The sequence below is a fragment of the Amblyraja radiata genome, chromosome 12, assembly GCF_010909765.2.
Source record: "Amblyraja radiata isolate CabotCenter1 chromosome 12, sAmbRad1.1.pri, whole genome shotgun sequence".
NCBI lineage: Eukaryota > Metazoa > Chordata > Chondrichthyes > Rajiformes > Rajidae > Amblyraja > Amblyraja radiata.
In genome coordinates, this window is record NC_045967.1 from 35,441,392 (window position 1) to 35,461,868 (window position 20,477).

Genomic DNA, 20,477 nt, shown 5'->3' on the forward strand with positions numbered 1-20,477 from the left:
AAGATATTGGGGAACCACTCATAGGTCTATACACATGTGTACGTGCTTATGCTGATTTACATCGGGGAGACCAAGCGTAGGTTGGGCGATCGTTTCGCCGAACACCTCCGCTCAGTCCACAATAACCTACCTGAACTCCCGGCGGCTCAGCACTTCAACTCCCCCTCCCATTCCCAATCCGACCTCTCTGTCCTGGGTCTCCTCCATTGCCAGAGTGAGCAACAGCGGAAATTGGAGGAACAGCACCTCATATTCCGTCTGGGGACCTTGCGTCCGTATGGCATTAACATTGAATTCTCCCAATTTTGCTAGCCCTTGCTGTCGCCTCCCCTTCCTTAACCCTCTAGCTGTCTCCTCCCACCCTCCCCCTCCTCCCCTTTTCCTTCTTTCTCCCACCCCCCATCAGTCTGAAGAAGGGTTTCGGCCCGAAACGTCGCCTATTTCCTTCGCTCCATAGATGCTGCTGCACCCGCTGAGTTTCCCCAGCAATTTTGTGTACCCTGTACGTGCTTATGGATGTGTATACAAGTGCACAAATTCAAGCATGATATTACTTGTATATAGTCGGCGGGGGGGGGGGGTAAGTGTTTCGCTAAACACCTGCGCTCAGTCTGCCAAGGCCTACTGGATCTCCCGGTTGCTAACCATTTTAACTTGCCTTCACATTCCTACACTGTCCTTTCTGGCCTGGGCCTCCTCCATTGTCAGTTAGGCCATGCATGAGGAACACCACCTCATGTTAGGCTTGGTTAGCTTACAACCTACTGGTATGAATATTGAATTTTCAAATTTTAGGTAAATACAAAACCCTTCATCTCCCTTCTTTCCCGAAACCCCCTCCCCTCGCCCTCCTTCTCCCCTGTGTCCCATCTGGACTCACGACTATTTCTCCCCCCCCCCCTCCTCCCTTCCATCCTTTTTCTAGCCCCACAATCCTTTCATCCCACACCTTCTGTCTTTTCATCTCTGGCCTTTGTCCAACCATCTGCCTATTAAAACCACCTTTGCCTGATTCAACCCATTACCTGCCAGGCTCTGTCCTGCCCTCCTCTCCTCCAGCTTTCTTCCCCTCCCATGCCCCCAACCCCCCCTCCCCCCCCCCCCTCCCCACCACCTCCCCACCACCACCACCACCACAATCAGTCGAAAGAATGGTCCTGACCCAAAACTTTATCTATCTATGTTTTCCATAGATGCTGCCTGACCTGCTAAATTACTCCAACACGTTGTCTACTTTTGGAAGGGAATAAGTTGTTTCTGATGTGGCACAATGCTGCATTGTGGCACATTAATAAAACCGTGTGGACATTGGGATATGGTCAGGGGGCATGAGAAATAGGATGTGTTTTGTGGTGAAATGTATGTATAAAGTGCTGTCAGCAGTTTACCTTGCACCTGTGAGCCCCAATGATCTTGAGAAGAGAAATGGCTTATTTTCATCTTTGACTGTTCTGCTGAAGTGAAACTAACTGTGTAAAATCCCAAACTATTAGTAGCTTGAAGGAGTTAGGATGAGTAAACTTGTCAGTTAATTATGAAAATCCAATCACATTAGTTAAAAGTATATATGACATTTCGGGTCGAGACCTTTCTTCAGACTTAATCATCTCAAGACTTCAGTGTCCGAAGAAGGATCTTGACCCGAAACATCACCTATTCCTTTTCTCCGGAGATGTTGCCTGACCCACGAAGTTCCTCCAGAATTTTGTGTCTATGATCGATGTAAACCAGCATCGGCAGTTCCTTCCTAAACATAAATTAAAACGTTTGTTCTGTGAAACATCCGGAGACTTCAAAATCCCATTGTCATATTTTCAAATTAATTAAAATTAGGTTTAGAATTAATACTCTAAGGAGAATACAGTTTGTGTACCTATTTCCAAAGCTTGAACTGAACAAATATATTTAAGGTACGTGTATTATCTTAGACACATTTGTTGGTTAATTTGTAATGTCTGCTTTTCTGTTGGGAGATGCATGAGCAGAGTCACTAAATGAAGGAATACAAACACCACTCCTGATATCTGGTGGTGGAATATGCCATGTAAGCCTTGAAGCTATTGATGAGCCTAGATACTTTTGGTCTACATACACAATTTTGGAGAATCAGATGTACTGGCTCTTAACTGCTGCTGTCATTTTTTCTCAGGTATCAAGAACTACTGGATTGTAATCAAGGCCCACATTTCCTATTCAGCTGTGGCATGCGATGGCTGGCTGTACGCCTTGACCTCATTAGTATTATACTCATCACCATAGTTTCAGCAATGATGATTTTCATGCATGGAAGGATTTCACCAGCCTATGCAGGTCTTGCCATCTCCCATACAGTGCAGGCACGTTCCAATTTAAAACTGTCTGAAAGTTTTGTAGTGTGATTAACAACAAAACACAACCAAGGGATCCAACCCAAAAGATTGCCTGTCCATGTTCTCAATGGATGCTGCCTGACCCGCTGAGTTACTCCCATCATTTTATGTTTATCGTTGGTATAAACCAGCATCTGCAGTTCATTGTTATGACTGTTATTATTGTAATGCCCCTGTCCCACTTATGCCCCTGTCCCACTTAGGAAACCTGAACGGAAACCTCTGGATACTTTGCGCCCCACCCAAGGTTTCCGTGCGGTTCCCGGAGGTTTTTGTCAGTCTCCCTACCTGCTTCCATTACCTGCAACCTCCGGTAACCACCTGCAACCTCCGGGAACCGCACGGAAACCTTGGGTGGGGCACAAAGTCTCCAGAGGTTTCCGTTCAGGTTTCCTAAGTGGGACAGGGGCATTATGCATTCAAACAGGCTTTTCAATATCATATATTACTCCAAGACTTTTTATAGGAACATTATCACACAAAATTTGCCACAGATTAGCATAAGGAGAAATTATAAAGAATGTGCAAAAACGGCATAAGATGGAGGAACAGTTTAGGATGTAGAAGTGAAAGGGTAGAAATCGAGAACTTAATGTCCTGGCAGCTGAAACCGCTGCTGGTAATAGTAGCGCAATTCTACATATGGACAATCAAGAGACTAGATTTGGAGGAACACAGGCATGTTGGAGAGGTGTAATTATAGAAAGGGAAATGGCAAAAATGAGAATTAAAATCAGAGTCAGTAAACATGGGGATGATAGATTAGTGCAAATTGTTTGTGTGTTATTACAAACTCAGCAGTAATTTATGTTTGAGCAGTGAATGTCAGGAAATGACTACAAGCTGCTCAAGCAGTTTCTCAACTCCACAGGGTATGCTTAACCCAATGGGGAGTTTTTTTTAAGGATAAAACTGATATGCTTGTTCAATGGAAGACTCTGTAATGCTCACAATTTCAAATACATATAACTACAAGATTTTACAATCTTCATTACGCCCAGAACATTGTCTTTTCATCCTACTTTCCCCACAGTGGAAATGGGAAACCCTTAATATGACTGAGGAATAGTTACCTGTTTAAGAATCTTACAGAATACTATTACTAAGGTACTCGTGTGATGTCTACAATGTTATCTACATATTTCAGAACATATTGCTGTCTAAAATATCAATTTAAATTGTGCATTTTAGTTAAATTATACGTAAATGTTTTTACTGATTTCATTCCCTCTCATTAGAATAACCTCTTAATTTTATCTTTTGATGTTCCCAATCAGCTCACAGGACTTTTTCAATTTACGGTCCGCCTAGCATCAGAATCAGAAGCCAGGTTCACATCTGTAGAGAGGATCAGGCATTACATAATGGTCAGTATTGTAGTTTTAATCATGGCATTTTGTATTTAAACTGTGAAAAGTAACCCGATTTGGACATGAAAAAGGAATCTGAGGATATGGGGCTGGGTGGGACCCAGCTGTAATCTTAAATGTGCATATTTTAATGCTAGGAGCATTGTAAGAAAGGTGGATGAGCTTAGAGTCTGGATAGACACCTGGAAGTATGATGTTGTGGCGATCAGTGAAACATGGTTGCAGGAGGGCTGTGATTGGAAACTAAATATTTTAAGGATTTCGTTGCTTCAGGTGTGATAGAATTGGAGGGGCAAGAGGTGGAGGTGTTGCATTGCTAGTCAGGGAAGATATTACAGCAGTGCTTTGGCAGGATAGATTGGAGGGCTCATCTAGGGAGGCTATTTGGGTGGAACTGAGAAGTGGGAAAGGTGTAGCAACACTTATAGGGGTGTATTATAGACCGCCAAATGGGGAACGAGAATTGGAAGAGCAAATATGTAAGGAGATAGCAGATATTAGTAGTAAGCACAAGGTAGTGATTGTGGGAGATTTCAACTTTCCACACATAGACTGGGAAACACATTCTGTAAATGGGCTGGATGGTTTGGAGTTTGTAAAATGTGTGCAGGATAGTTTTTTGCAGCAATACATAGAGGTACCTACTAGAGGAGGGGCAGTGCTGGACCTCCTGTTAGGAAATGAGACGGGACAGGTGGCGGAGGTATGCGTTGGGGAGCACTTCGGGTCCAGTGATCACAATACCATTAGTTTCAATATAATTATGGAGAAGGTCAGAACTGGACCTAGGGTTGAGATTTTTGATTGGAGAAAGGCTAACTTTGATGAGATGCGAGATGATTTAAAAGGAGTGGACTGGGACATTTTGTTTTATGGGAAAGATGTAGAAGAGAAATGGTGGACATTTAAAGGGGAAATTTAAAGAGTACAGAATCTTTATGTTCCTGTTCAGTTGAAAGGTAACAGTGAAAATTGGAAAGAGCCCTGGTTTTCAAGGGAAATTGGACATCTTGTTCGGAAAAAGAGGGAGATCTACAATAATTATAGGCAGCATGAAGTAAATGAGGTGCTTGTGGAGTATAAGGAATGTAAAAAGAATCTTAAGAAAGAAATTAGAAAAGCTAAAAGAAGATATGAGGTTGCTTTGGCAAGTAAGGTGAAAGTAAATCCAAAGGGTTTCTACAGCTATATTAATAACAAAAGGATAACGAGGGATAAAATTGGTCCATTGGAGAAACAGAGTGGGCAGCTATCTGCAGAGCCAAAAGAGATGGGGGAGATATTGAACAATTTCTTTTCTTCGGTATTCACCAAGGAGAAGGATATTGAATTATGTGAGGTAAGGGAAACGAGTAGAGTAGTTATGGATACTATGAGTTTCAAAGTAAAAGAAGTACTGACACTTTTGAAAAATATAAAAGTGGATAAGTCTCCAGGTCCTGACAGGATATTCCCTAGGACATTGAGGGAAGTTAGTGTAGAAATAGCCGGGGCTATGACAGAAATATTTCAAATGTCATTAGAAACGGGAATAGTCCCCGAGGATTGGCGTACTGCGCATGTTGTTCCATTGTTTAAAAAGGGTTCTAAGAGTAAACCTAGCAATTATAGACCTGTTAGTTTGACTTCAGTGGTGGGCAAATTAATGGAAAAGATACTTAGAGATAATATATATAAGCATCTGGATAAACAGGGTCTGATTAGGAACAGTCAACATGGATTTGTGCCTGGAAGGTCATGTTTGACTAATCTTCTTGAATTTTTTGAAGAGGTTACTAGGGAAATTGGCGAGGGTAAAGCAGTGGATGTTGTCTATATGGACTTTAGTAAGGCCTTTGACAAGGTTCCTCATGGAAGGTTGGTTAAGAAGGTTAAACTGTTGGGTATAAATGCAGGAATAGCAAGATGGATTCAGCAGTGGCTGAATGGGAGAAGCCAGAGGGTAATGGTGGATGGCTGTTTGTCGGGTTGGAGGCAGGTGACTAGTGGGGTGCCTCAGGGATCTGTGTTGGGTCCTTTGTTGTTTGTCATGTACATCAATGATCTGGATGAAGGGGTGGTAAATTGGATTAGTAAGTATGCAGATGATACCAAGATAGGGGGTGTTGTGGATAATGAAGAGGATTTCCAAAGTCTACAGAGTGATTTAGGCCATTTGGAAAAATGGGCTGAAAGATGGCAGATGGAGTTTAATGCTGATAAATGTGAGGTGTTACACCTTGGCAGGACAAATCAAAATAGGACGTACATGATAAATGGTAGGGAATTTAAGAATACAGTTGAACAGAGGGATCTGGGAATAACCGTGCATAGTTCCTTGAAGGTGGAATCTCATATAGATAGGGTGGTAAAGAAAGCTTTTGGTATGCTAGCCTTTATAAATCAGAGCATTGAGTATAGAAGCTGGGATGTAATGTTAAAATTGTACAAGGCATTGGTGAGACCAAATCTGGAGTATGGTGTACAATTTTGGTCGCCCAATTATAGGAAGGATGTCAACAAAATAGAGAGAGTACAGAGGAGATTTACTAGAATGTTGCCTGGGTTTCAACAACTAAGTTACAGAGATAGGTTGAATAAGTTAGGTCTTTATTCTCTGGAGCGCAGAAGGTTAAGGGGGGACTTGATAGAGGACTTTAAAATGATGAGAGGGATAGACAGAGTTGATGTGATCAAGCTTTTCCCTTTGAGAATAGGGAAGATTCAAACAAGAGGACATGACTTCAGAATTAAGGGACAGAAGTTTAGGGGTAACATGAGGGGGAACTTCTTTACTCAGAGAGTGGTAGCTGTGTGGAATGAGCTTCCAGTGGAAGTGGTGGCGGCAGGTTCGTTGGTATCATTTAAAAATAAATTGGATAGGCATATGGATGAGAAGGGAATGGAGGGTTATGGTATGAGTGCAGGCAGGTGGGACTAAGGGAAAAAAGTTGTTCGGCACGGACTTGTAGGGCCGAGATGGCCTGTTTCCGTGCTGTAATTGTTATATGGTTATATGGTTATATGGTCATGGAACTGTAGTTTGGATGGGAAGTGCAGCTTGTTGCTGCTGCCAAATAATGTATTCAGTGCTACACACTAAAGATGAATTTATAATTTATAAACCCAATCAGAAGGCTACGTGATGTAATGGGTTGATTAAATAATATAACAGAGTGGCTTTCCATTCAAGTGCAATACAATTGTAATGGGGATTTTTCAATTGTATGATTATGCAATATCTTTTTATAATTTTTTTCCAAGTTGTATGTTTAAAGTGCTGAACAGAACTACTTTTGAGTAGTAACAGAACATCTAACAGATCATGACACCTGGCCAACCATCAAATAAAACAGAAAATGCTGGAAACATTCAGCTGGTCTGGCAGCATCTGAGGAAACAGAAACAGAATGAACGTCTCAAGTCAAGGACCTTTCATCAGACCGTGAATAATGCTGACTGTTTCTCATTTCACAGATGCTGCCCGACCTGTGAATGTTTCCATCATTTGTTGTTTGTATTTCACCTTTAAAGCAGCTGCATTTCTTGGATTATCACTAGTCAGGAAACAATATATCATGTGATTGTCAGAAATTTGTTACAATTTGATGTTATATTTTACATTATTTTTCACGTTTAGAATTTGGAATCAGAAGCACCATCTCATATTCCAGAGACAGCACCTTCTCTCAACTGGCCTCGGGAAGGACAAATCCAGTTTCATGAAGTGGAAATGTGTTACCGTGAAAACCTACCACTTGTACTGAAGAAAGTTACATTTACCATCAAACCCCGGGAAAAGATAGGCATTGTAGGGAGAACAGGATCAGGTATTTACATTCGTATTTATAGTATTCATAAATTATATTGGAGAATGTTGAAATTATTTAAAGAGATTTTTGAAGTTGTGACCCCTGACTAAATTATTTAAAGTAACACATTTTACTGTCAGCAAGTCAGTTTCTATTTCAATCATTATGTTACATAATTGGTGTGCTGATGCACAAATATAATATTATATTTTACATGAAATTACCAAATATTTAACTTGGAACCAGTGATCTTGCACGGAGCATTTAAAGAAGGAAATTTTCCTCAACAGATGTTTGTCATCGCGGGTTGGTGCATAAATTGAAGAATTTCACAGTGTGCAAGATATCAGAGTTGTCAGAGTTTTTATTATTCTGACCTCATTTAAAAGTTTGTAATTAAATTCATGGACTTAACAACCATTAAAGTAACTAAATCATTTTGGAAATAGCTCCCATGCTCAAGTCAAGGCATGATTGCCCTTTATTCAGTCAAGTTCAAAAATTCCAGAATTTTCCAGATGAAATAACAGCCAATGAAAAATCTATTCTATTCCATTATCTGCTGGGGAATTATGAGATTTCCACCCTCAGACCTCCGATTGCAGTCATTATCACTTCACCCGAGAAGCCTGCAGGAGATTCAGCCATTTTATACATGGAAACCCATAGGAGGTGGACACTAATCAAAGATCAATTCATTCTGAGTCATGTTTTATTAACAGGGAAGTCATCCCTGGGAGTGACATTGTTCAGACTGGTAGAAATTTCCAGTGGTGCCATTACAATAGATGGTGTGAAGATCAGTGATATTGGACTGGACGATCTTCGAAAGAAACTATCCATTATCCCACAGGAACCTGTGCTATTTGCTGGGACCATTAGGTATGTAAATGATTTAACTAAGTTCCCATTGATCTGTATCTTGGAAATTAAGCTTTAAGAAGCACAGATTGTACCATTTTCAAAAGAACTTTCATACAACTGAAGTCCATATCCTAAGGGGAATATCATACCCATACCAACAAGGGATACAAATTGTGTTTATTTTCAGATCAAACCTGGATCCTTATAATCAATATACTGATGCTCAAATTTGGGATGTGTTAGAAAGAGCTCACATGAAAGAAAATGTAAGTACCCGTAATATGTAAGTGATACAAAACATACATTTTCTCTGCATCACATGCTTCTGTTCTGTCTTATTTGTCTGTAATATGTAATAATATTACAGTATCTTGTTTGTACCCTGGATTGTTGGTATAATTTTGTTTCACGCCAAGTCAAATTATACCACATGGATTCAAAATAAATTGTCAAAAACACGTATTGAAAGAGTACTGTAACTTTAAAATAGAGAAATAACCCACGAAAATCCTACAAGGTGATACGTTTTATTCTAAAGAGTGTTACGTGAAACACATTGGATGTCACAAGTGGTTTATAGGCCAGACAGTTACATAAATCCATAGATCTGTTGCCTTGTGGCAAATCATATTTCCATTGCTGGATCAAATCACAGCTGAAACCTGTGAAGGAATATCTATATTACTAAAAGTCTGTTCTTGACCGGTTTTGGCCATCTGTGCTGCGATTTCCGAGAGAACGCTGCCACCTACGGCCGTCATTTTTGGCCACCTTGCTCAGAGCCCCCCTCCACCGCATGTGTGCCAAGGATTTTTCCCGTCGATGAAAAATGACAGAGATGTTAATGATTTTACAAAATTCCCCATTCTCTCTGCTGCCCCTGCGGGCGGCAGGGGGGAGGGACTATAAAACCAGGAAGTTGTGTGCCTCAATCAGTGTCTGCAAGCTGGAGGACGGCAGAGGGACACGTTTCTCTGAGCTGTGAATAACACTGAACACATGTCAACTCAAATGTAAGTGTCCTTATTGGTTCTAAAATGTTTGCAAAAAGTGTTTATTGGTTCTAAAATGTTTGCAAAAAGTGTCTCTTTTGGTTCTACAATGCTTGCAGAATGTGTCTTTTTTGGCTCTAAAATGTTTTTTTAGGTTCTCTCCCCCCCCGTCCTCTCCCCCCTCTCTTCCCCCCCCACCCCCTCTCCTCCCCCCCCCCCTCCCCTCCCCCCCCCCCCCTCCCCCCCCCCCTCCCCTCCCCCCTCTCCCCTCCCCCTCTCCTCTTCCCGCCCCCCTCCTCTTCCCCCCCTCTCCTCTCCCCCCCTCTCCTCTCCCCAACCCTCCTCTGGCCCCTCTCCTCACCCCACTCTCCTCTCCCCCTCTCCTCTCCCCTCCTCTCCACTCCTCTCCCTCCTCTCCCCACCTCACCCCTCCTCTCCCCCCCTTCTCCCCCCTTCTCCCACTCTCCTCCCCCCCCTCTCCTCCCCCTCTCCTCCCCCTCTCCTCCTCCCCCTCTCCTCCCCCCCCTCTCCTCTCCCCCTCTCCTCTTCTCCCCCATCTCCTCTCCCCCCCTCCCATAACCCCCTCTCCTACTCCCCCTCTCTTCTCCCCCCTCTCCTCTCCCCCCTCTCCTCTCCCCCCTCTCCGAACCCCCCTCACTCCCTCTCCTCTCCCCCTCTCCTCTTCCCCCTCTCCCCTCCTCTCCCTCTCCCCCCTCTCCTCTCCCCCCTCTCCTCTCCCCCCCCTCTCCCCTCCTCTCCTCTCCTCTCCCCTCCTCTCCCCACCTCTCCCCACCTCTCCCCACCTCACCCCTCCTCTCCCCCCCTTCTCCCCCCTTCTCCCACCCTCTCCCCCCCTCTCCTCCCCCCCCTCTCCCTCTCCTCTCCTCTCCCCCCTCCTCTCCCCCCGCCTCCTCTCCCCCCCTCTCTCTCTCCCCTCTTTTTCTACCCCCCTCCCCTCCATCCCCTCCCCACCATTTCTCCCCTAAACCCCCTCCCCTCCACACACCCCTACCTCCTTCCCTCCACCCTCCCTCCCCTCCCTGCTTCCCACCTCTCCCCCTCCCCTCTCAGCACACTCTCTCTCTCCCCCTCCCTCTCCCTCTCTCTCTCCCTCCCCCCCCCTCTCCCCCCCTCTCCCCCCCCCCCCCCCCCCCCCCCCCCCCCCCCCCCCCCTCCCTCCCCCCCCCCCTCCCCCCCTCTCTCCCCCCCTCCTCCCCTCCTCCCCTCCATCCCCTCCCCCACCCACCCTCCCTCCCTCCCCTAAACCCCCTCCCCTCCACACCCCCTACCCTCTTCCCTCCACCCTCCCCCCTCCCTCCCACTCCCTGCTCCCCACCTCACCCCCCTCTCAGCACCCCTCTCTCTCCTCCTCACTCTCACCCTCTCACTCCTCCCCTCCTCCCCCACCTTACCCCCTCACCCACCCTCCCTCTTATCCTCCTCTCCACCTCCCTATCCCTCTTGCCCCTCTCTCTGTGTCTCTGTCTCTCTCTCTGCCTCTGCCCCTTCTCTCTCTGCCCTCACTCTCTAGCCCCGCCTGCCCAAACCCCCCCCCCCTCTCTAGATGTGACTGCAAGTTGGGGGCTATGCGTCAGTAGATAGGGTGGTTATGGGGTAAAAGGAGCAAATTAATAATATTAATATAATATCAAGGGGATAATTAGCGTGAGTGCTGGGGGGGGGGATAGTTAGTGTGTGTGACGCTGCGTGCCGCCGGCCCCCCCCCCCCCCCCCCACAACCGCACGTTGGGGGAACAGACCCAACGGGTCTGCACTTGGTCTAGTTTTGTATATATTTTTGTTGACCATACTTTGTGATGTTCCTGTTGTGGTTTTATTCCACTAAGATCTGAATGAAAGAAATTTGATCAACTTCAATAATATATTGGACTACATGGTTTTGTCATTCAAATCACATGATTACTTGTTTTATGTAATTGATTTCTTAGGTTTTCTCTTTGTATTCCAGTGACAGGCTATTAATCTTTCTTGCAAGAAACAAGATTTATTACTATGCTTTAGTTAAATTTTCTTTTATATAACCCTGGAGTCGGGAACAGCTCAATTTAAAAAAAAGCAATACATTTCTCAGTGATAATTATTTATACCTGAATACTTAGAACCTATCGACTTACATTGTCATGCTGTGTTTCTCTATTTGTTGGCAGCTCCTTATAAATTCTTCTGCATAAAGTAAAGCAAATATTATATACTGAGTAAACCTTTTTTGGACAAGTTTATGATTTCTACTGAGAAGACTCTTTCCAGATTAAGTTAAGAAATATAACAACTAGAGAAGAGTTGTATTATTGGACAGAAAAGTGGAATTTTACTCAGAATTTAACCACTGCTATCCTTACCCTAAACATAATAGATACAGTGTACTGACACTCTACAAAATTAACACCAATCATACTCAATATGCAGTGGCACAGTTGCTGCCTTAAAGTGCCAGAGACCCGGGTTCGATTCTGACTACACGTGCTTGTATGCACGTTGTTTGAACATTCTCCTCATGACCTGCGTAGGTTTTCTCTGGGATTTCCGGTTTCCTCCCACAATCTAAAGACGTACAGATTTGTAAGTTAATTGGCTTGGTATAATTGTAAATTGTCCCCAGTGTGTGTAGGATAGCGTTGATGTGCAGAGATCGCTGGTCGGCGTGGACTCGGTGGGCCGAAGGGTCTGTTTCCTCACTGTATCTCTAAACTAAACTAAACCAAACCAAACTAAATACTGAAGGAATTGAAAATTTACCAAAAATAGTTTGTGAGAATGAAGCTGAATTTACAATTTTCAGATATTAATTGACAATATTGTTGAACATATGGATTTTACAGATTTCACAGCTGAATAAGAAACTTGATTTTGAGGTCATGGAAAATGGAGAGAATTTTTCTGTGGGTGAGCGGCAGTTGTTGTGCGTGGCACGGGCTCTTCTACAACACAGCAAGGTAACAATTTTAGATGGTATTATTTTGCAGCATTCACCATTGGAGAACAAATGACTTAGAAGGTAAAGATACCAAGAGATAGCGGGCTTTGGAATCTAAAGTTTTGATATTTCATAATTCTTCATGATCTTTTGTCAGGATATAGTAAATAACAACCAAGAAAGCTACATATGTTTTAAAGTAAAGGTAATTTCAAATAATGTCATTTCAAATGTTTGATTGTATGAACATGTTATAGGTAAGATTAAGGGTAATGGAAATATGAAATTAACTGAGAGGGTTCTTGTACATAGCATGAATAGGTTAGAGAGTCAACTAGACTGAGGGAATGAAGAATGTCATGAATTTGGTTTGGTGGACAAGTTGTCATATCCAAAATCGATTTACATTTGCTATCTGGAACTAAATGCCAATTAAAAGTTTGTCCTATCAAGCAAAGAAGTGCTTTACAAGTTTAGGGGGACCCATCGATTACTTTGGAGTTCAAGCAGATGTTCCTGAATCACATTAGAGTTATGTGAGCACAAAACTAGATTCCTTTCATTGACTTGTCAGCTCATGCAAATAATGAAAACGTATTAACAGCATTGAAAAAACAACAGGATGATAAGTTTCTAACTGCAGCCTTCACAGCTGCATATGAAAGGTGTATAGTTATGAATGGCATGTCACCTTGATCTTAGTAAATTCATTGACTACCTTGTATTTGGGCGGAGGGAAACCAAGTTTCCTGGAATTTTCTTCAGTTAATTTATTTCACCATGACTTCCATCTCACAACAAGGCTGACTGGTTTTAAAACAAAGTCAGGGTGAGCATAAGGTGCAAACACTTTTGTTTTCATACTTTTTTTCCAGCTTGCTCATGTTAAACTGTTCAGACCTGCAATTTTGAAATGTACTTCTTCAAATTAGATTTTATTGCTGGATGAAGCCACCGCTGCCATTGACACTGATACTGACGTATTGATTCACAAGACCATTCAGGAGGTTTTTTCCAATTGTACAATGCTGATCGTAGCACATCGTCTTCACACAGTTTTGAACTGTGACAGGATAATGGTGATGGACCAGGGAGAGGTAAGATACTATTGCTTGTCCAAGTTACGCTTAACAACTAGATCAGATATTAGAGACTGAAAACTGACTTTTTAAAATGCTATTTTTTATTTAAAGCTATCAATGGAAAGACAAACACAAGGTTCTTGTAGTGAAAAAAACCCCATCTTTGGTTGAAGTTGCTTAGAGCACTTTAGACTTTAGACATACAGTACGGAAATAGGTCCTTCGGCCCACCGGGTCCGTGTCGTCCAGCGATCACCCCGTACACCTGCACTATCCTACACACTAGGGCCAAATTACATTTTCACAGAAGCCAATTAACCTACAAACCTGTATGTCTTTGGAGTGAGGGAGGAAAGTGGAGCACCCGGAGAAATCCCATGCATTCACAGGGAGAACATACAAATTTCATACAGACAGAGATCATAGTCAGTATCAAACCCAGGTCTCTGGCGCTGTAAGGCAGCAACTTTACTGCTGTGCCACTGTACCACCCACTGATAAGTGGATGAATCAAAATGCCCCACGACCAAATGGAAGATATTTTAGTTTCATCTCTACAGCTTTCAAGTCAGTCACCATTCAGAGTGTTTAAAACCTTTCTCGTCCAGGTAAATCATGACACATTTTAACTGAATGTTAGTTACCCTTGGACATCCTCAAAGGGGGCTTGGCCAAAATTCCAAATAAACCTTGTTATGATAATTGTTGAAATGTATCTGGTTGTCAACTGTGTTTGATTTAAAAGACAGCTATTTAAATCCAACAAATTCCCGACAACTGTTCTTGAGTATTTATTTGCTTGAATTGTTGAAATAAATAAGTTTAATCTTAAAACGTAATCTATTTAGGACCCGCAAAAAGGCATTGGTTAAGCTAAAAAATTCAGTTCTTAGGAAATGGTAAAAGGATTTAAGATGCAAGGCAACTGATTGGAAATAGAGTTTCTTCCTGTCCATACATCTGTATATGGGCAGGTCACAGATTTTAAGAGATCCTAGTTGGCAAGTGCACAAATTGCAGACTTTCAAGGTCATGTCAGTTGGCAAAAACTGCAACACTGGTGGAGCAGACCAACTTCTGCATTTCTATATTTAGTGGGCACGCTGATATTCATAGTTGCTATCAAAATTACCCTATAATCAAGCAGGCATTGATAGCCCCACCATTAATATTGCAGTACAAATAGGGTTATCTGGCTTCAGTGTATTTTTCATTTAAAAGTTAATAAACATGTTTGATAGTCAATAGTGAAGATTTAAAATAAGATCCAGTATGTTGTCCCTCTGCCAATTCTTGAGGAAAATAATAATCCAGTGGAGGAATGACAAACACACACAACAAAACAGGTTTCTTGTTCATTGCCCTGAGCAATGTCACTTACAGTGTGCAACACAGAAGTAGGCCATACACTCTGACCCAAAGATCCTATAGCAAGCAAGATAGACCACTCCTTCTAAATGCAATGGGCTGACGTGTAGTACGCAACGGAGCGGAACGTGGGCCTTTTTTTCATCCATTTCAGTAACCCGACCCGGACCAACCCGACTCGCAGTGTAATCAGCGTTGCGGGGGAACAGTTTGTGTTAATAAATTATAATTCTGAAAATGAGGAGATGATTTTTCCCAAATAACTTTTATTTTTACGAGGATGTTTCCGTAAACGGCTTCCGTCTCCGCACTAGTATCCTATGGGATCTTTGGTGTGGAGGCGGAAGCCGGTTACGGAAATGGGGCCGAAAATTACCCATGAATCTGCCCATGACCGTACTACGTCTTTTTCGTCGAGTGATCTATCTTGCTTGCTATAGGATCTTTGCTCTGACCATTTCACGCTTGCCTTCACTCAAACCTCCACCCATGCCTTCACTCAAATCTCAACCAGTTCCACCAGTAATTAGCAGTATGGAGCAGCACAGTGGCACACCCAGTAAACTATTGTGCAGGTTTTCTTCAGCTGCTCTAATCTACTTTCACGAAGGTTAAAGCGACAGAGACAAGATTTAGTTGGAACCTGAGAAGCAACTTTTGCACACAGAGGGTGCTAGGTATATGGAATTAGTTGCCAGAGAAGATAGTTGAGGCAGGTACTATACCAAAATGTAAAATACATTTGGACAGGTACATGGATAGGATAGATATAGAGTGATATGGGGCAAATGTTGGCAGGTGGAGCAAGCGTAGATGGAATATCTGGGTCAGCACAGACAAATTGGGCAGAAGGGCCTGTTTCTGTGCTTTATGAGGGTTCCTAGGTTAATTGACACCTGTGGGTTGGTAGGTTAATTAGCACCTGTATATTGTTCCCACTGTGTGCAGAATCTGGGGAGAGTTGACGGGAATATGGGGGAAATAAAATGGAATGATTATCAGATGAGTGTAAATGGGTGCTTGATGGTTAATATGGACTCAATGAATCAAATAGCCTGTCACCATGTTTCAAGTCTTCCATTAATAAAATGCTCTATTTCCTTCTTAATACATTTATGTCGGTTTTCCTTGAAGCATCCAATGTTTATTAAACAATGTTTTTTTACAAAATGGGTAACAGAGGAAGTCTTGGCACCTATATATACTGTAGAAGGAATGAAGACAGGCAGGGTGGATCTGCCAGGCAGGAAGTTGACAGGTTCAGCAGATGTTCCCATGATTTAGTGCTTTTCTGTTGGAAATCCCCTGCATTTGTTGGCATTCTACACTAAACCTGGATTTTTCTCTACAGAAACAAAAATATCCAGAGTAAAAGGGATGTAAAGAACTAAATAGCAAAACATTTCCTAACTCTTAAATAACCAACCAACCTTGCCCCAAATATTCACATATGAGGATAGGCTACTTTGGTCAGACACATGAGATTCTCACAAATTTGTCCAAATTTGCCCAAGCACAATGTGTTCAGGGAACTATAAATCTTCAATTAAAAAGGATTTTGAAAGATTTTAAAGAGAATGGGAAAGTTATTTACAATTGAGATTATACGTTGATTTCTAATGGCAGTCTTTACAACATGCAACTGTTAACATTGAAATATATTTTCTCTATTTATTAGATTGCTGAATTTGACAGCCCCAGTGTGCTACTCTCCAATGACAATTCAAGATTCTATGCAATGCTTAGCTCAGTGGAAAACAAAATAGTGGCTCCGTCATCTAGCAGCGTATCTCCATGATCAGCAACCAAGGAACAATTGACCAAACTGTTTCTGGCTCAATTATGATTCAGCTCTGAGGGACCTTCATCATAATAAGTTAAGAAAAACATCAGGATGCTTTGTGGATGGATAAAGTATTTCAAGTAAAATGTCACTCATGCATACATTATTTATTATCTCTTGGAGGCACCATAATTCATCAAGTAATTTCAATAGTGGTTATTCCTTTAAAAGGGGAATACGTGATGAAATGTACACAGATAAATTTGTTCAGGGATGCTTTATGTCGAGGTTTGGTGCTTGGAAATGGAACTATTCTGTTCACAATTATAAAATATTTACTGTTAAGTCGATGGATTGCTTTTTACTTTATAAACCAAAGCATCCTTTTAACATCCTTTGTGAAGAACTGCTCCTTGCCAAAAGCTAATCTCTAAACACGAAATAATGAATGGCAAATACATACTTATGAAACAGTATATCAGAAGTGAAGAAATTAATGGGCTGTTTAAGGAAATCCTGGAATAAAGGACTGTCGTTGCTATGAACAGTAATATATTCATTAGAAATGCATTTTCTTTCCCCTTATATTTATTTACCCTTCCTAATTTTGGTTCAATAGAATAGGGATATTTTTTCAATACAATTTTGTGCCATCATCAATAGATCTTTTGTTATTTTATATCACACAGTGTGCTGCACTGTTCACTTGAACCCATTTACTGGGGCAGCAGATAATTAATTTTTACCCCGTCAATGTAAGATGTAGTTCATACCATTGAAGATTAGATCCCATAATCTTTCTCAGAGCAGTAACCAATATTTCACATATTTTACACTCCGCTATGAAAATAAAATATGTTCAGATGAGAACCAGCTCACCAGTGTCATGGTCCATTGAGTGTACCATTGGTCAATGTGCAAATTAAGATCTGAATCGTGTCACAGATCTAACTGCCAATCATGTATTCGCTCATTATCAGATTCTTCTAAACAGATTATAGATGTCAGTGGATTAACATTTTCAATATTATTACTGTATTTAGAATGATAAGCTACAGTAAGCTTTTGAATAGGGTCAAGGCAATTCAGAAATATTAAAGGGTTTAATAATGCACAGCATATCAATTTCAAACTCAAAATGTGATTTTTTTAATGGCCATCCATTGTCAATAACCAGAATATATATATATATATTTATCAGATGCAATATCCAGGTTTTTTTTAAAGTCTCTGAGATGCTTTGAAAATCTTAAGCAGGACTGCCATGGCTGTATACATGCTGACATGATCAGAACCATACGATCAATGATCTTTGAGGACCAGGGAACTTTTATGAAATGTTACAAGGTGACATTTCTATCTTTTATGAAATGTTCTTTATTTTATTCTTATTTTTCTGGAAGATTAGGTTAAACATCTAGTATTTTGTAAATACATTAACATCAGTGATATGTAAACACACATTCTCTGATACAATCAGCATTTGTATTTAAACCCAAAGGGTACAGATCCTATTATAATGATTTTTTTTTAAAACTAGCTTTTATTGTATTAATGGACATGTATTAAAAATAACTTTACGGTGGGGGAAAAAGAAGAAATCACCTCTTTTGTCAGTATTATATTTTCATAGATACCTTCACTATATCCTGAGGTGAAAGAGATTACCGTAGTTAAAAAGAGTGACAGTTCATCTGTTCAATTTCAGAATTGTTGCACTCTGTATAAAAAACACTATGTGACTGGTACTCAGAAAGTTAACAAATGCTTGAAGGCATTTACCTAGAATGTTTGGTGTGCTTATGGCAACCTCCAGTTGTAAATTTGCTAATGACCCCAAGAAGAGAGTGCACACTTAAATGAACATTTGCACTTTTCCCAGTTTTCTGATGATATTCTGTAAAACATTCACAGAGATTTGGAAAATCTCGTGAAAACTAGGCTTCAGTTCTTCAACCTCAAGACTGACATGAATATTCGTCTCTGCAAACAGTCTGCTGACGGTTACGACCTATGTTTGGTTAAACTAGAAGCTACACCTAATTTATTTTCAGTTCCTCACATTTCTTACTGATATCTTATAACATGACCCATGGCTCTACGCCCAAACATTAAAAAAAACTTGATTAGCACATTAGTTATTCTAAATCATAAGAAACAGGTGTTTTGGTAATGTTGAATAAAATGCATTTAGTTTTGACAGTATAAATGTAGCCATTCGACCAGAGTCTACCCTGATTTGATAAATAAGAATTCTGCAGAATTCATTGATTTCATAACAAGACTTCACAATGATAACCTTTATGCATAGTATTTCTATGTGAGTGGTTATGAGGTGAATTTTGCTGAAATGCACAATATTCATTTGTTTTATGTTTTTAGCTGCAATGACATGCTTAAAATTGTCAAAGGGATTGTGTACTAGTGTTGTTTTAAAGGTATTTATGAGGAGTTATTTAGAATCCCAAGTACAAAATATAAAAATACTGTCCCTGTTCCAGTAATGGACAGTAAAACATTCATCACAACTCGTGCTTCACAGCTTCATAAAAAATGGAGTCTTTTTATAAATGTTTGCGTCTAGACCTTTCATCTTCTCGGGTTCCATTTGTAAAGTTGTCTCTCCATGTGTTAACATAATCAAATACTTTTGGATGTAAAATGGAACTTCCAAAACAATAAAGTTATTTTTATACCATACTGATGGCTATTTCTTCTTGCAGAACTCTACAATTCAGACATTTAAAATCAATGAAATGATCTAAATAAGTACATCCTTCAGAAATGCCACTTATGTTACACAGGTTTGCTTTAATGACTCTTATTAATTTGTTGTGGAAATCCATTATCATTTTTAAAGATTGATAATAATACGTGGTGTGTGATTTAACATGATAAAATCTCATGTTAATTCATAACTATGATTAGTTTCTTGATTATAATTATGCAGTCACAATACTGCTGCTCTGGTCCCCTGGCAATAATGTTGAAAAAACCCTTCTAATGCAGCATTTAGTTTCCCAAAGCAATACAGCTGGAAAAGCTGCTGAAGGCTGACCATGTGGTTTACAGAGAGGTGGTAGGTTTTCGGATCACAGAAAGAAAAATAAATATATCAATCGGACGAAGATGCAAAATGGAATTCAATCCCAAGAAATGTGAAGTAATACATTTGAGAAGCTGGGATGTAATGTTAAAATTGTACAAGGCATTGGTGAGACCAAATCTGGAGTATGGTGTACAATTTTGGTCGCCCAATTATAGGAAGGATGTCAACAAAATAGAGAGAGTACAGAGGAGATTTACTAGAATGTTGCCTGGGTTTCAACAACTAAGTTACAGAGATAGGTTGAATAAGTTAGGTCTTTATTTTCTGGAGCGCAGAAGGTTAAGGGGGGACTTGATAGAGGTCTTTAAAATGATGAGAGGGATAGACAGAGTTGATGTGATCAAGCTTTTCCCTTTGAGAATAGGGAAGATTCAAACAAGAGGACATGACTTCAGAATTAAGGGACAAAAGTTTAGGGGTAACATGAGGGGGAACTTCTTTACTCAGAGAGTGGTAGCGGTGTGGAATGAGCTTCCAGTGGAAGTGGTGGCGGCAGGTTCGTTGGTATCATTTAAAAATAAATTGGATAGGCATATGGATGAGAAGGGAATGGAGGATTATGGTATGAGTGCAGGCAGGTGGGACTAAGGGAAAAAAGTTGTTCGGCATGGACTTGTAGGGCCGAGATGGCCTGTTTCCGTGCTGTAATTGTTATATGGTTATATGGTTATATTTGGAGCAGTGCAACAATTGAAAACATAATAAATAAAAGTATTGAAAATAATGTGGAGGAAGAACAGAGTGGAGGAGTGTACTCCCACAGGTCTTAAAAGTTGCTGAAGTGGTCAATAAAGTGATTAAACAGGAATATAGG

General features: G+C 41.0%; 1 protein-coding gene across 2 annotated transcripts in view; it reads left to right on the forward strand.

Annotated features, from left to right (window-relative positions):
* The window catches only part of LOC116979066 (multidrug resistance-associated protein 5-like), a 106,521-nt gene extending 87,267 nt beyond the window's left edge, over positions 1 to 19,254 (forward strand). For both annotated transcript variants that reach the window (XM_033030507.1, XM_033030508.1), the window contains exons 23-30: positions 2,150 to 2,336; positions 3,647 to 3,736; positions 7,359 to 7,548; positions 8,253 to 8,412; positions 8,582 to 8,660; positions 12,227 to 12,340; positions 13,254 to 13,418; positions 16,450 to 19,254. In XM_033030507.1, the coding sequence (XP_032886398.1) occupies positions 2,150 to 2,336; positions 3,647 to 3,736; positions 7,359 to 7,548; positions 8,253 to 8,412; positions 8,582 to 8,660; positions 12,227 to 12,340; positions 13,254 to 13,418; positions 16,450 to 16,569 (1,105 nt within the window). In that variant the 3' untranslated portion in view covers positions 16,570 to 19,254. The remainder of the gene's footprint in view (positions 1 to 2,149; positions 2,337 to 3,646; positions 3,737 to 7,358; positions 7,549 to 8,252; positions 8,413 to 8,581; positions 8,661 to 12,226; positions 12,341 to 13,253; positions 13,419 to 16,449) is intronic.
* The last annotated feature ends 1,223 nt before the right edge of the window (positions 19,255 to 20,477 follow it).